Source organism: Colletotrichum acutatum (genome assembly GCF_030867785.1).
Source record: "Colletotrichum acutatum strain CBS 112980 chromosome Unknown BDZ83scaffold_133, whole genome shotgun sequence".
Lineage (NCBI taxonomy): Eukaryota > Fungi > Ascomycota > Sordariomycetes > Glomerellales > Glomerellaceae > Colletotrichum > Colletotrichum acutatum.
Genome location: NW_026849127.1, coordinates 23007 through 37222, shown reverse-complemented (window position 1 = coordinate 37222; position 14216 = coordinate 23007). Strand labels below are relative to the sequence as shown.

Below are 14216 nucleotides of genomic sequence, written 5' to 3'. Positions count from 1 at the left end.
CATCGAAGCGGCTCAGTCGGGAAGAAACGCGGGTGTTGAGGGTTAAGGCTGGCTCCCGCGAGTCGTGTGTGATACGGGGAGATGAAATGTTGCACAGCATGATCCCAGACTCAACTGTCGCGTCTCTTGTCCAGACATTATTCTTCATCGTTGAAGGTAGTTTCGGTCGCTACCGATTTGCCAGATCTCGAACTCAGAGGCTCCTTGGTGCGTCCTCCGGGATCGGCGCCGGTGAGATTCGGCCTCCCGAACGGCCCTTGGGCTTGGCTTGAACATTTCCTTGGGGAAAGGTTGTATGATCACAAGCAAGAAAAGTCTGAATCATAAACATTGACAACGAAAAAACACATTTCTACCTTCTCTACGGCGAGAATCATCTCATCTTAGTGCCGCGCGAGTCACTCTGCCCCGGCACCAACGACGCATTCGCGGCCTCTGGATCACTCCTCCCTGTCCCCAGATCCAAGAATCCCGGGTCCGTCCCGCCGTGAAATCGCACCCTCATCCGGCCCGACTCCTGCTGAATCCGATCTAGCTCGGGCGCCGACCGTCCGTTCTCCTTGAAGAACGTCATATTCCTCGCCATGCGGCCCCCGTCCCTTGGCCCATCACCGCCATTGCTCGCTCCGCCCGCGGTCCCCTTTGGACCCATGGTATCGTGCAGCCCGAAGAATAGAAGCGGCAGCACGCTGCCCTTCCAGACGGGTTGCTCGGGGTCGTTATAGTTCTTGAGAATGATCCAGCCCAGCAGTATCCCGCAGAGACCTACCAAGATGATAGGCAGGGCGATGTACTGCCTGTCAAAATAGGTGCATGTTGAGCTCGCCCACACCTCGCCCAGCGCCTCGGCCCGCCGATTTAATAACGCGTCCGCGCCACGAACGACGTCCGGCCCGAGCCCCGTCATCCGGAGCTTGTTCGTCACGGCCCAAGCAAAGTCGTCGACGGCGCTCGTGAGGTTGGTCACGGTGGCGTTCATATCGGCCCACAACGGTGTGAGCCACCACGAGTCGTAGCAGTTGAGGTGCCCGCTCTGCATGGAGTCGTACCTACACGAGGCGCTGAGCAAGCTCGCCTTGAGGAAGGTCGATAGCGCCGAGAAGAAGGTCCCGTCCATTTTGTACAGGCATTCGTTCGGCACACCGGTGACCTCGTCGCTGCCGCTCACGCTAAAGTTGGTCCAGATGCGCCCGGGAATGTCCAAGGCCTGGCTCTGGTTGGTGGTATCGTACCAGGTGCCGTTATCGATCACACAGGGGCTCTGCCTCGCGGTGTAGTTGCCGTACAACGAGTATCCCGACGCCGCGTTCTCGGCAGGATTGGACACCGCTGTCGTCGTGCGGACGACCGTCTCTGTCAATGTGTTGTTCACGTATCGCGCATGATACTCCTTCAAGCACGGGTACAGGATACACGAGGCGGCAACGTAATCGCCCAGGTTGCTGAAGTAACTATTGTCGGACTGCGAGAGGCGGTGCGGGCACGTCAACTTCGAGGTCCCCGTCGAGTTGTCCGATGTACACGGAGACGTCGAAATCATGAGCATGCTAAAGTTAGCCATCGAAACCGGGGCAGCCGCGGCGAAGTCGTCGCTGAAGAGCTTTGTGTACGCCGTCAGGTTGCTGTAGCCCATCCACATATACTTTCCGGCCAGGATGTTGATGACGGCGCCGTCATCCGGAAGCGACAGGTTGCCCACCGTGTCAGGCTCGCTGACGAAGCTCGTCGTGTCGATACATTTGCTACACACCCCGATGCTCGCGTGCGTGACGCCCGTGCCGTAGTCCGGCCACGTGCAGTTCCCACTGGGGCAGAGGACCTGGACGTCGCTGTCCTGGCTGCCCGGATCCGTGATCCCCTGGATCATGGCACTCTTCATGTCCACCTCGATCTCATATGACCCGGCGCCGACGCGGTAGTACGCCGACGAGCCCGGCACGTAGTTTGCTGCGGGGATCCTGGCGCGAATGTTGTCCTCGAGCATGGGGCAGGTTACCGTGCGGACGGCTTGCTGGGTGACGGGGCCGACGGCAAGACTGGCGATTGTCACGGTGGCGGCACCGATGGCGAGGAATCCGGTCGAGGAGAAGCCCAAGTTCCACACGAGCATCGCCAGGAGCTTCGTGGAGCCGAGGATGGAGCGGCTCGCGGCGTCAAAGTCCTGAAGGTGTTGGAGGGGCCGGGTCTGCTCGGCGAACCAGGTCCATTTGATCTGGCCGATGATTTCGGCCACCGCGGCTACGATGGCGGCGCGAAGAAAGGTCGAGAGGAGGGCTATGGCGGAGTTGAGGTTGATTTCAAAGGGCCATTTCGGCATGTAGTGGCCATCGTAGTGTGTGAGGAGCCAGATGATTGCGGTGAGTAGGCAGATTGCGACAAAGAGGGTGAGGATCTCGAGGCCCCAGTACCTTAGGACGTGTCGGGTGTGGCCAGATCTTCTCGGGCTCGGTGCGGGTTGATGGTGAATTGGCGGATTTATCGGAGGAGGCGGTGGCGGAGGTGGTGGTGAGAAGTGAGGCTGCTTGTCTCGGTCGGTTTCTTGGAATGGCCACAGAGGCTCTGGTTGGTATTGTGATCTTGATCCGTAGGCGGTTATGTCTTCTTGAGGTGGGCTAAAAGAGGGTTGCTTGGCCCGGTCTTCCAGCTCCCAGCTGTGTTGTGCCTCCGGTACTCCCATGTCTCAAATGACACCACGGCTTGGCAGCGTTAGTCGGCGTTTGAAGCTTTCTGAAGACATGCAAAGACTCACGCCAAGGTGCGTGAAGCACAGTCGGACAAGAAGCATAGGTTGGCCTTCATATTTCGATCATGATGATGATGCCCCCCTGAGTACGCCCACAAGGCCAGATTTAATCTTCAAGCTTGCAAAGAAGGTTGATCAAATGAACCGAGATTGGATTCTCCATTTAGATCGCCTCCCACATGAGAACATATCCAGCCTTAAACCCTACGAACGGACGGGCAACCCAATTAGGGAACACCATGGCGCTGCTCGTATTCACAGTATCCACAGTCGCCCTGGGGCACTGACTCGGAAATTTCCATCCACAAGGTTGACTAGCCGATGATCCGTCAGATATACGGATGGAAGCGTCTGGGCTAACATGACGATCCACAACACGGAGAAACGATCGCCGTGCTCGTTTCTCCGGCTTTTTCAGCGGAGCTCTCGTCTTATTTTGATGTTCACCTCGGTGAAGCCATGATGCCCATCCTGACCGAGCTGACTCAGCGTCGAGCGTACTTGTGGATAATTACGTCGCTACGTCTTTTTCAAAAAGCCGATAGAAAAAGTAACCTCAAGACCGACTGATATTATTCATCTCCTAGACGTTGGATTCATAACAGCAAGTTTGTAGTAAGCCAACTTACATTAAATCATTACTCTTGATCGGTTGCCGTAACAAAGTTTTACAGAATCGTAAAATATTATATGATTAAACGGTAAGTAAGGTAATTGTTCAACCCTGAAAAGTCCACTACTTCGTCTTCTCAATCAACTTTCCCTCGAACCAAGCCGCAAACTTAACAGCGTTGACATCCACATATCTCTGCACGAAATCCGCCACGCAGACGACACCTGGTAAGTAAAGACACGTTGAAAGAAAGACGACAAATCCCCAGCTAGTGCTAAGGTTGGCCTCAAGAGGAATGCCAGTAATAGCACTAAAGAACTGAATGCAGTGATAGCCCCAAAGCCAAATCAGGCAGTTGTGAACGAGGTAGATAGCGAACGATATCCGGCCGAGGTATTGGATTACCCGACCCGTGAAAATCGGCTGAATGAATTGTGACTGGTCAATAGTGGAAACCAGCCAAACAGCGGCGACGGGGATCCAGAAGCCATCGCCTTCGCCGTATCGTGTAGGGGTCAGCCAGGAAATGGTTCTGAATCCTGGGGTTTGCGCCACACTTCCGCTCCCCTCGGGGAACGACAGGACCCATAGGGCGCCGATGAAAGAGGCTAACTGGAGAGTCTTCTTGGAGATACAGTAGGTTTTTGAAGATTTGATGAACGAAATGGGGGCACTGAACCCCCTCAGCCCCTCACGTCGCCAGTACGAAGGGCTCGATAGGTGCGGTAGAGTTTCCCAGTCGTAGCCATTGCTCTCGTAGTCGGCATCCTCATCGTCGCCGTAGAATCTAAGGGCGGCGAGGAGTAGGCCGAATAAGAAAAGAAAGAACTGCCAGTAGCCGGAGTGAATGGTGTAGACGAGAAGACACACAAGGAAAAAAATTCGAACGCTAGGGCGAACTCGGTAAAAGGCGACATGTGCCAAGAAGACAATGAGTGAACCGTCAAACTCCACGGGGATAGTCCAAAGTTGCGGCTGGTATGGAAACGTTCTTCCTCTGTCAAGGTTCTTGGCCATTGGGTCGGACAAAATTGAGAAGTGCCCCCACCATCCGACTACTTGGTCCCATACATTGTCGAGTGCTGGTGGCCTGAACATGGTGATAAGTGGACCAGGTATAGGCTCAAGCTCAAACAGTTTGAAGTAGGCTAGGCCAGCGACGGCGAGTGATGTGATCATTGTCGGTAGGAAGAGGCGGATATACCGACGAAAAGCAGAGGAAGCGGTGGCGATTGCAAACTCGGCCGACTTCTTTTGCCTGATGAGCTTCATGGGCTTGTAGCTCAGGGCATAACCGGATATGACGAAGAAGACGCAGACATTCGACAGTCCTGAAACGGCCAAGCGAAGGATCGGGATCTGAAGAAAGATAGGGGTGTCATCGCTCATGAAGCCGCGGCGGAACTCGCCGGTCAGCGTGCAGAGGGACCAGTGGTGGCAGACGACGAAAAAGGCTGCGAGTCCTCGAAGCCCATCTTTATCTTCAGTTAGCTACAGAAACTCAGGCTGTGCTGGAGGTGGATTAACTTACCGAGCCAAGCTGATGGGTGAAGGGGCTTGGGTGTCGCATCAGGGTCCACTGGATGCAAAAAACTCGGAATCAAGGCCAAGACAAGGTTCTTGGAATATCTCAGCCAAGGCGGCAAAGGACGAGGTGCGACGATGGTGTCTGCGACAGAGATATCATCCTCTACTTCGAGAGTTTCAATACGGAAGCTCTCAACCTTGTCTTCCTGACAGATACGAGCGTACTCCAAGTCGTCCAAAGAAGAAGAGAAAGATGCCTGCGAGGAGGACGAAGGAGAGGAAGGCTGAGACTTCAGCAAGCTGGACTCCAGGTCTCCGGGCATGGTGTCGTCGGCGGTGCCCTCCAAGCAGGCAGTGCTGCTGATTGTCCAAGTGGTGATATTGAACAATGTCGAGGAGGTGAAGCACCAAGAGTCCTGCATGCGGCTTGAGAAGAAAATGCAGCGACGTTTTATGGAGAATGATTGGCGATGTTGAGAGCCGGAAAGTTCGCCCCCTTTCTCGTCCGTTCCTCCCGCATGCCAGAATGTCTCATGGGATGGAATCTTCGGTAAGGAAATCCCTTGGGGGCTCATAGGCGACCATCGGGGGCCCTATCGAGAGTCGAAATGTCCATCGCCCTTTCGACTAGCCAGCACTATGACATGCGCCCAAGGTAGGAATGTTTATTATCACCTTGTGCTTGGCGAATGAGCAGTCGGGAGGCGGTGTTTTTGGAGACAGCTCTTTGTTCACAGTGCAGCCATCGAGAGGCTTTGGTGTTCTGGATCGAGCACAAAAGTCTAAAGCAGCCTGTGCAAACTTGAGCTGAACAGCCGTCAAGCTCTAGGCACGTATTTTCCTCCTGCTTCTGATCTCTCGGCTGACACTACTTTAGCTAGACAGAACTCCCGAATGCTTCATGGAACGCAAGCAGCAAGCTCGAAGCCCAACTCGTTGGCTCGTTCTAAAATTCCTTCTATTGTTGAAATACCAATGAGACCCATACGCCTTTCCCGCACTAACTAGGAGGGTCTGTCGACGTCGTTACGTCGCTAAAGATCAAGATGTCATTTCAGCGCTCTGAATGGGCCTTCATTGATAAGAAGAGTTTTGATCGTAAGCTTTGAGACACCACTGTCGTTGATAGGGATACTGGAGCCCCTAGTGAGTTGTTCTTGTTGCACCAGTCAAAAGATCAGCAGGGCAAGGGAGTCAGTCGACTGGACCCTGAAGGCCGCATTTCGAGGAAATGATACTTCGCCTTGTGTAACCCCAAATAAGACCATAAATGGCCCCTTCCTTTCTCTTTGATATGAGCATGCATTTTTAAGGTATGTACAGGTACTCACCTTTTGTTTACGCTAAGTAATCACTACTTACGATCTTCAGTCTGGCTCTTCATTTGAGCGTGAAGTGAAGGACAGTCCGAGCCAATATGTGACCTGTAGCATGATTATATAAATGATTACTTTACTCAGCATACAGTGACCGAAATTGCCATCACACAAACCCCTCCGGTCCATGACAGATCACTCACAGTCTTAAATATACAATGCAAAACGTTGTGCTGCCTTGGTCATCAACCTGAGATGGGTACCGGTTGGTTTGCCGAGAAGTGAGCACAAGTAGAGGGATATCGAACTACTTTGAAACACATCCTTTCTGTCGGTTACACGACATTCTTCTTTCGCGCCCTGAAATTCGTCTAGATGTCAATGCTGACTGGAGGTTGGAGAGATGGGCAATGACTGTGTCTCGCACTAAACTAGCGCAATGAGCGGGCCGAGGTCAGGTCCCGTCAGGTGGTGCCCCCCGGGCAAGACGAGTCTCGGCCAGGAAGCAAGTAAACCGAATCCGCGTTCCGGCATGATTTTTCGGCAAGCTTGGCGAGGGGAGGAGAGGGCAGTCAACCGGTCAATGACTGGTATGATGGGAAATGAGGCCGCATGCCAGTGATCTCGAAATGGCATGCTGTACCGTTACACAAGGCTGATGACATCATGTATTGCCGAAGGAGTTGACGTGATAGTGGTCCATGGCTAGGAGGAGCTGGGTCCTGTGAATCTTAGACTGTAAATGTGGCAAGCAAGAAAGGGTTGGTATAGATAGTACAGTTTTCTCAAAGGTCGAAAAGTTCGCGCCAAGATGATGTTGGGCCAGACTTTTTATATCTGTTCACTTGCCCTAGCGTCATTCAAGCCACTGAATGAGGTGCAAATTACGGTTACACATTGGTGATATTATGATTGAAAGACGGAGGGGATACCTTAGGTACAATCTTGCAATAGTGATACTCGTTCGAAAGTGCGAGCGCCCCTTTGCCCGGATCAGAATCGCCGAGATTCATTCGAGTGTCGGCCCGCTCATGCGTTCCGGCAAGCAGGGCTACAAGCTTCTAAGCAGGCTACAACTGAGACTATTGTCTAAGTATTGAAAACATGAGTGGGGTCGGCGTGGTCGGCTGGCAAAGAAGGGAGACTATTCGAGTGACAAAGCTCGCTATTCGATCCTTTGTGATTCATCAACAGCCGAACACGCCATCAGAGGATCAATTAGAGCCACGGGTGCAAACGGGAGATATGTGAGCCCACGTCGGCAAGTCGGGTGCTCGGGTTCGTACTCTGTCATCTCCTACCGGTCATCAAAGCTTACCAGGCACAGTGCCCTCATTTGAGAAAAAGAGCAAATATGATTAAGACGTTGCCGCAATGGCCAATGTAGATACCTATGAACTTGGGATCCTCGTTGCGCAATCCCCTGCAACGCGTTACACGCCTTGATCCAATTTGGGAAACACAGTCAGGTAGAATGAATTAGAAAAGCAACAGCTATCATAATAATCTTGCAAGAGAGCCCAGAGATAGTGGCCTGGTGATTATCGTAATATTTCTTGGAGGGCAGAAGTAGGCACTGTAGGTAGGGAGAGGAAAAAGGGAGGTCACTCAGACATATTACTAGGCTATTTAGGGAAGTGTCTTTATAGGGGTATCTGGTTTAACGGCATATCGGGGTCTCAGCGTCGCGGTCAACTCCGCCTCTAACATTTTCTCCCCGATTCATCACCTCTGAGACAGCTCGACATTCCACTCATGATGGAAACTCATGGCAAGAAGCCGGAGAGACTGCACCGGGCCGCGTTCAGCTCCCGTATGAAGGCTTGCTCCTCTTGTCAAAAGCAAAAGGCACGTGCAGGCTCCCCGATCATTTGGCATGCGTGGTGTTTCAACTAGCACATCGCTAACCTCCCTTCAAAGGTGCGATGCTTGCCGAGTGGCCGAGATGGGGCATGCCAGCATTGTAGGAAGAAAAATATTGAGTGCGTCTTCAAACGGCCAGCTCGAGAGATCGAGACGGGGTCCAATGATGCAAGTCCCAATCGGTTCGGCTGCCCGCCTCATGTCTGATAGGTTGCGTCGCTAACACACCATGAAGGTCGGAAATGGTGGATGATCTTCGCATGCTGCACACAGCGATCAATAGCCTCCTACGACAAGGATCTCAGCCGCTGCTCGGGCCTTTAAAGACCTCCCTTACAGGAAGGCTGAATGTTGAGAGCTTGCCTTTGGATGATACTGGCACCTTCATTGAAGATGAGGATCAAGAGATGGAAGAACAATCCGGTTCATTTTGTGCACAGAGTGAAGAGCTCGTCGAGCCATTGAGTCAAGCGCCCATCAGCTCTTTGCATGAAATCACGAGATTGAGGTCTGCTAATGCGAATGGAGCTGTTTCTTCAGCGCCTTTGGCAGTTCAACCACCCGCACAAGAGCCTCAGGATCTCATCACCGAAGGGAATCTTCAGCGGGTTGATGCAGAACGTCTAGTGAAGAGGTTTTTGGAGCGAACTGACTACTACCTCTATGGGATCACAAGCCGGTTTGAAGATCTAGACAGCGTGCGCCGCGCATCTCCCTTGCTGTTCGTGGCAATCTGCACAGTCTCGGCTCTGCATGAACACAGGGGTGAGCAAATATATCGCGTGTGCAGTGCTCGGCTTCGCAAGCTCGTGTCTGACTTCATGTTCAAGAAGCACGTAAATCTCTACGACTTTCAAGGATTGTGCATAGCTTCGTTTTGGCTCAGTGATCTTTCATGGTCAGTGTCTGGTCTCGCCATTCGGCGAGCTATCGAGTTCCAACTAGACAAGTCATACGAAATCGTCATCGGCACTAGCCAACTTGACGACAGGTTTTCTAATAGTCTTGGGCTCAAGGACCGGGAAGATGTGCTCAGCTGTTTGAGGGTGTGGTATCTATTCTACATCTGCGACCATCACCTCTCAATTCTGTACGGCAGGCCTTCAAGTTTTGGCAATCCGTCGTCTGTGGAAGGATGGAGGAAGTACCTCCGTTCCGTTCCCAGCTCAAGCACCGACGTTCGTCTTTCCAGTCAGCTGGAACTGCTTTCGATATTGGAGAAAGTCACCTATATGTTCGGCTCGAATGATGACAGTCGCATATCTGGAAGATTCAGGAAGGAGCTCGATGAATTCGATTTAGAGGTGGACCGATGGCACAATCTGTGGGCTGCTCGATACAGGAGTAAGTTTCGAGTGATTTGTCAAAATGTGAGCGGCTGTTATTAACTGTGTTATGTGCTTGACAGCCCAACGAGATATCGAGAGGCAGATAGGAGCCTTCCCTCGCAAGAATCTTCGCCTGCACTACCACTTCGCGAAACTGTTCATTGGCTCCCATGTCTTTCGAGGACTTTCGTCCAACCCAGTCGATGATCCGATTCCGATTGAGTTTCACGCCTTAGCTCTTGGAACGGTCGAGTCCGCTAGATCAACGATCCAGCTTATCAGCAACGATCCAGATCTCAAAGCTGGGTTGGTGGGATTGCCGCACTACAACCACACAATGATAGCATACGCGTGCACTTTCCTTCTCAAAGTCGCAACAAAGTATCATCGCCATCTCGATATCGATCAGAATGATGTTTTCGACCATGTGTCAAAAGCTGCAGAGATCTGCCAGTCCATACAATGTACGCGGTACCACCTTGTCAGTTGGATGGGGGCTGGATTGGCTAAGTTTGTTGAAAATTGCCGCAAGCTTGCTGGGAGGCAATCAGAGACCTTTGCGGACGGACGTGAGCGCGAAACAACTGTCAGCCCGACTCTCCCCACTCGGAAGGTTAGGGCTATGAGTAGAACTATGCCATCAAATGATGCATGGGATTCGGCAAGACGAGTTGCTGAAGCATTTCCAACAAGTCTGCAAGGATTCATGGACGGCAACTACAACTTCCCAGATGATGCTGTTGGCATGGACAGCATGGAGACCTTGGATTTAGACATTTTGGATGGATCTGACCCAGCATGGGACTCATTTTTACCGTCGTTCAACTTTGAGCATATGGGGTTTAGTTTACTCTAAATGATAGCCCGTTAGCGGACCAAAAAGCCTAGAATATCTCCAAAACCCAACTACATTGTCCAAGGTACTAAGACAGAGTAAGCTTGTGAAAACAAAAACTGTCTTGATGCTTTGTGCCGCTAATACCTAGCTAAAGTGAATTCGATTAACATCTTCAAGTACACCAGTTTCAACTGATAACCGTGCCGCAAGTATGGACTGGCAGAATAATACATGGACGAACTACTCGTTGCCTATCTCTTGCGTCACAATGAGAATGAGGTTAAAATAATGAATTGAGACCCCCCCCCCCGGCTGAATACGTGTGGCTCCGCGCCTATTTGCTAAGCCATTCGAACTCATCACCCAAAAATTGCTTTGCTCTGAGGTCCCCAGAGCGAGCATGACCCTCGAAGTTCTCAGCGCGTGCAGCACGACCACACAATCGACCCAGCTCTCCGCTCTCCGATTCGGAAACAACTTCCTGATAAGTGACAGTCTTTAGGAACTTCCCAACCCAGAGCCCGCCGGTAAATCTACCTGCCTTCTTCGTTGGCAGGACATGGTTTGTGCCGATACACTGGTCAAATGTCAGCATAAACAGAGACGCCGGGGTAGTCAAGATAATCGCGTACCTTGTCGCCATAGGAAACGCAAGTCTTGGCTCCGAGGAATAGAGCGCCGTAGTTTCTCATCTTCTCCAGGGCCTCCCTCGGTCTCTCCGTCAGGATTTGAACATGTTCGCTTGCATAATCATCTGCCAAGGCATAGGCCTCTTCTAGAGAATCGACTACAATCACTTCGCCGTAGGTATTCCAAGAGACCGAGGCTAGCGGTGCAGTTGGCAGAATCTTCAAGAGGCGATCAACCTCCTCCAGGGACTTTTGGGCTACGGTCCTTGAGTTAGTGATGAGAACTGCCGGAGTATCCGGTCCATGCTCCGCTTGAGAAAGCAGGTCAGTTGCGACGGTTGTCGGATCCGCCTTGTCGTCGGCGACAATGAGAATCTCAGTTGGCCCGGCGGGAAGATCGATCCCAATCTCACCAAAGAGCTGCCTTTTAGCTTCGGCTACAAAGGGGTTACCGGGACCCGCGATGAAGTCGACCTTGTCCATGGTTTCGGTACCAATGGCCATCGCCGCAACGGCCTGAACGCCGCCGAGTATCCAAATCTCGTCAGCTCCTGCATGATATGCAGCCGCCACGGTTGAAGGAGGTATCTCTCCGTTAATTGGAGGCGTGCAGGCGATGACTTTGGGTACCCCCGCTGCTTTTGCTGTGAGAATCGTCATATGTGCGGATGCGAGCAACGGATACCTTCCACCGGGGATGTAGCTATTCGACTTTCAGCAACTTGGCATATGAGAACACGTAACGTTGGAAGACCTACGCTCCGACTCGATCAATGGGGATATTCTTCTGTCCAAGGAAAACTCCCGGGCGAATCTCGAGCTCAAATTCCCTTAGAGAATCTCGCTGAGCAAGAGCAAATGTCCGAACGTTGCTCTGCACCGTCTTGATGTCGGCAATAACTTGGGCAGGAACCTCTGAAACGATCGAGTCAATGTCTGATTGGGAGAGCTTAAAGGACGCCGGCGACCACTTGTCGAACTTTTCTGAATAATTCCGGACAGCTTTGTCGCCAGTCGCCCGAATATCGTCAATAACGCCCCTTACAATCCCTGGGACATCGAGAGGGGATGTAGAGTTGGTGCCATTTGTAGTGGCTTTGGATTTGAGGTATTGGACCATTGTGGACGGTGGTGATGTACGGGCAATGGTAGTGTCTGGAACAGGGAGCTTATTGAGGTAAAGGGATCTTGTAGGATTATTGTTACTTGCTCTGGAGAAAGGATGAAAGTCGCAAGATGGTTTTCTATATTTCTGAAGACTTTCCTCATGCTTTAATATACAACGCGTCAACATCGATGTTGGGGTCCTTAGGTCGCGGAGTTTCTCGGAATTCCGTCGATTGTGTAAGTTACTCTCCCCTCAAGTGTCATTCAACCTCTTTCGAGGATAAACCTGTCATATCTTCTCGTAGATGGCCATCGTTTGAGTATCGTAAGTAGGTGCTCCTATCATTCGCTTTTTCGAAAATTTTCACACCGCCGAACATTGCTCTAAGAAGCAGTCTCTGCTCCAGGTTATGAGCGTGAGATCGTGCTCTCAGTAAGGTACGCAAAGTAGACCCCGGTAGCTGCATTGTACGCTAGCTTATGCATGAGGGAAACGCATCTAGAGATTCACGGGCAAAAGCTCGGAATTCCGAAACGCCCCGGATTGAGACTTCCGCCATGCGGGGCAAGCCTCCCCTAACTTGACTTGTCTCTCTTGTGACGGCTCTCCCTTACGGCAATCCTTAAGATTCTTCGATCGGCAAGCCAATTCATTACATAAGCGGCATTCAGTCAAACTGACTGGAATTGTTTCCATCGTCGTCATGCCATCTGACGTGAACGAGCGCGTCGCCCTCGTTGGGCTAGGGGCCATCGGCATCTCCTTCGCGGCCCTTTACCTGAGACATACAAAGAGCACCGTCAGAGTCTTTGATACGAGGCCAGACCTCGAACAGCACGTTTCCACAGTCCTGCCAGGTTACATCGACTCGGATGATGCGTCGCTGGGCATATCCCGCCTGCGCGAATCCGGCCGCCTCGTGATCTGCACCACGCTCGAAGAGGCATGCGGCCGCGCCACCATCGTCCAGGAGCAAGGTCCGGAGAATCCAGATTTCAAGCGGTCAGTATGGCCAAAGATTGAAAGTTTTGCGCCTGCTGGCGCACATTTCTGGAGCTCGACGTCTGGCATCGCTGCGTCGGTTCAGAGCCGCGATATGGTGGATACGACTCGTCTTTTGGTGGTCCACCCTTTCAACCCGCCGCACATCATGCCTTTAATCGAGATTGTCCCATCACCGACTACAAATGCGGACGAAGTCGAGTTTGCCAAAATGTTCTTCGCAGGGCTGGAGTCCGGTCACCGACCTGTGGTCATCAAAAAAGAGGTTCCTGGTTTCGTCGGGAACCGTTTGGCATTTTCGCTGCTCAGAGAAGCTTGTTCACTGGTTGACCAGGGCGTCGTCAGCACGGAAGACGTTGACACCATTATGGAAGCGAGTATCGGGCCCAGATGGGCGGTGCAGGGCATCTTCAAGTCGTACAATATGGGTGGCGGGGTAGCTGGGATCCAGGCCTTCTTGATTAACCTTTCTGGGACTGTCCAAGAGGTATGGGATGGTTCGCAGCCTATCAATTTCCAGAAAAAGGCAACGAATGAGTTGGAGGGCACAGGGACGAGTGACGGGCCAACATGGGATGCGAAAGTTGTGCAACAGACTGTGGATGCCTACGGTCTGCCCAATCCAGAGCAATTTCGGGAGCGAGATGCAGCTTTGAGGAAGATTTTGGATGTTCAACGGCAGCGAGAGACCCATACCAAGAAGTAGAGTGCTTCTTTGTTTGAGTCAAGGGCTTCTGGAGTTGTGTTCAAAGCCTAGTGTTGTGTTCAAAGCCTTGAATCAGAAGAGGAGCAAAAGGCCAGCTTCATTCTCACTGGGCTGTCGTTATCATTGCATCATGATCCCTGAGGTCAATGTGCTAGACTGTGGATGTTGGATTGTATTCAGGCATGCTGTACGGAGCAGTATCGCCGCCAAGGTATCTCATGTATGTTACTGAGGGTTACCTCGAGGCAAGGACTCCATGATTAGCCGTTTACACGCTGGTAGTACCGAGCAGGTGGAACAGCTGGATACCCGAGGTCATCTAGGGTGTTATAGATCCAGCACCCGGGATAGTGGTAATGATTTAAGGAAAGTCAACGGGTAATCCAGGTCAATTGACATCGTCGCGCTGGGTTTAGACGACTTCGCTGCAATCAGTTGGGATTCTCCAAACAAACGCTCGAAGTGACATTCCCGGCCAGACCCGGGTTACCCGGGATTTCAGTCCGAGATCCTTGTTCGTCGGAAGACCCCCCGCGGGACCCC

General features: G+C 52.1%; 5 protein-coding genes across 5 annotated transcripts; 2 read left to right on the top strand and 3 right to left on the bottom strand.

Moving 5' to 3' along the window:
- Positions 1-373: 373 nt before the first annotated feature.
- Positions 374-2677, bottom strand: BDZ83DRAFT_588981 (uncharacterized protein; the record flags this gene model as incomplete). The annotated part of the gene is made up of 1 exon (XM_060506190.1): positions 374-2677. The coding sequence occupies one exon, from the start codon at positions 2675-2677 to the stop codon at positions 374-376; it is 2304 nt and encodes a 767-aa protein (XP_060359882.1).
- Positions 2678-3248: 571 nt separating this feature from the next.
- BDZ83DRAFT_636930 (acyltransferase family-domain-containing protein) lies at positions 3249-5296 on the bottom strand. The gene is made up of 2 exons (XM_060509283.1): positions 4888-5296; positions 3249-4831 (listed from the first exon to the last, which is right to left on the bottom strand). The coding sequence occupies exons 1-2, from the start codon at positions 5204-5206 to the stop codon at positions 3480-3482; spliced, it is 1671 nt and encodes a 556-aa protein (XP_060359881.1). The 5' UTR covers positions 5207-5296; the 3' UTR covers positions 3249-3479.
- Positions 5297-7499: 2203 nt separating this feature from the next.
- On the top strand, positions 7500-10296 carry BDZ83DRAFT_636922 (uncharacterized protein). Its single transcript, XM_060509282.1, has 4 exons — positions 7500-8047; positions 8120-8244; positions 8298-9406; positions 9471-10296. The coding sequence occupies exons 1-4, from the start codon at positions 7955-7957 to the stop codon at positions 10244-10246; spliced, it is 2103 nt and encodes a 700-aa protein (XP_060359880.1). The 5' UTR covers positions 7500-7954; the 3' UTR covers positions 10247-10296.
- Positions 10291-12084, bottom strand: BDZ83DRAFT_636919 (histidinol dehydrogenase). Its single transcript, XM_060509281.1, has 3 exons — positions 11616-12084; positions 10861-11560; positions 10291-10805 (listed from the first exon to the last, which is right to left on the bottom strand). The coding sequence occupies exons 1-3, from the start codon at positions 11975-11977 to the stop codon at positions 10563-10565; spliced, it is 1305 nt and encodes a 434-aa protein (XP_060359879.1). The 5' UTR covers positions 11978-12084; the 3' UTR covers positions 10291-10562.
- Positions 12085-12502: 418 nt separating this feature from the next.
- Positions 12503-14102, top strand: BDZ83DRAFT_636915 (3-hydroxyacyl-CoA dehydrogenase). Its single transcript, XM_060509280.1, has one exon. The coding sequence runs from the start codon at positions 12669-12671 to the stop codon at positions 13671-13673; it is 1005 nt and encodes a 334-aa protein (XP_060359878.1). The 5' UTR covers positions 12503-12668; the 3' UTR covers positions 13674-14102.
- The last annotated feature ends 114 nt before the right edge of the window (positions 14103-14216 follow it).

What these genes read in the sequence shown, in the direction of transcription:
- BDZ83DRAFT_636930 (XM_060509283.1), bottom strand. Translation starts at nt 5,206, where the DNA reads ATGCCCGGAGACCTGGAGTCCAGCTTGCTGAAGTCTCAGCCTTCCTCT. An exon ending in TCACCCATCAGCTTGGCTCG is followed by an intron (nt 4,832 to 4,887) that starts GTAAGTTAATCC and finishes CTGAAGATAAAG; the next exon opens with ATGGGCTTCGAGGACTCGCA.
- BDZ83DRAFT_636919 (XM_060509281.1), bottom strand. Translation starts at nt 11,977, where the DNA reads ATGGTCCAATACCTCAAATCCAAAGCCACTACAAATGGCACCAACTCT. An exon ending in CCCATTGATCGAGTCGGAGC is followed by an intron (nt 11,561 to 11,615) that starts GTAGGTCTTCCA and finishes AAAGTCGAATAG; the next exon opens with CTACATCCCCGGTGGAAGGT. An exon ending in GCGTTTCCTATGGCGACAAG is followed by an intron (nt 10,806 to 10,860) that starts GTACGCGATTAT and finishes ACATTTGACCAG; the next exon opens with TGTATCGGCACAAACCATGT.
- BDZ83DRAFT_636915 (XM_060509280.1), top strand. Translation starts at nt 12,669, where the DNA reads ATGCCATCTGACGTGAACGAGCGCGTCGCCCTCGTTGGGCTAGGGGCC.
- BDZ83DRAFT_636922 (XM_060509282.1), top strand. Translation starts at nt 7,955, where the DNA reads ATGATGGAAACTCATGGCAAGAAGCCGGAGAGACTGCACCGGGCCGCG. An exon ending in CCTCTTGTCAAAAGCAAAAG is followed by an intron (nt 8,048 to 8,119) that starts GCACGTGCAGGC and finishes CTCCCTTCAAAG; the next exon opens with GTGCGATGCTTGCCGAGTGG. An exon ending in GTGGGCTGCTCGATACAGGA is followed by an intron (nt 9,407 to 9,470) that starts GTAAGTTTCGAG and finishes TGTGCTTGACAG; the next exon opens with CCCAACGAGATATCGAGAGG.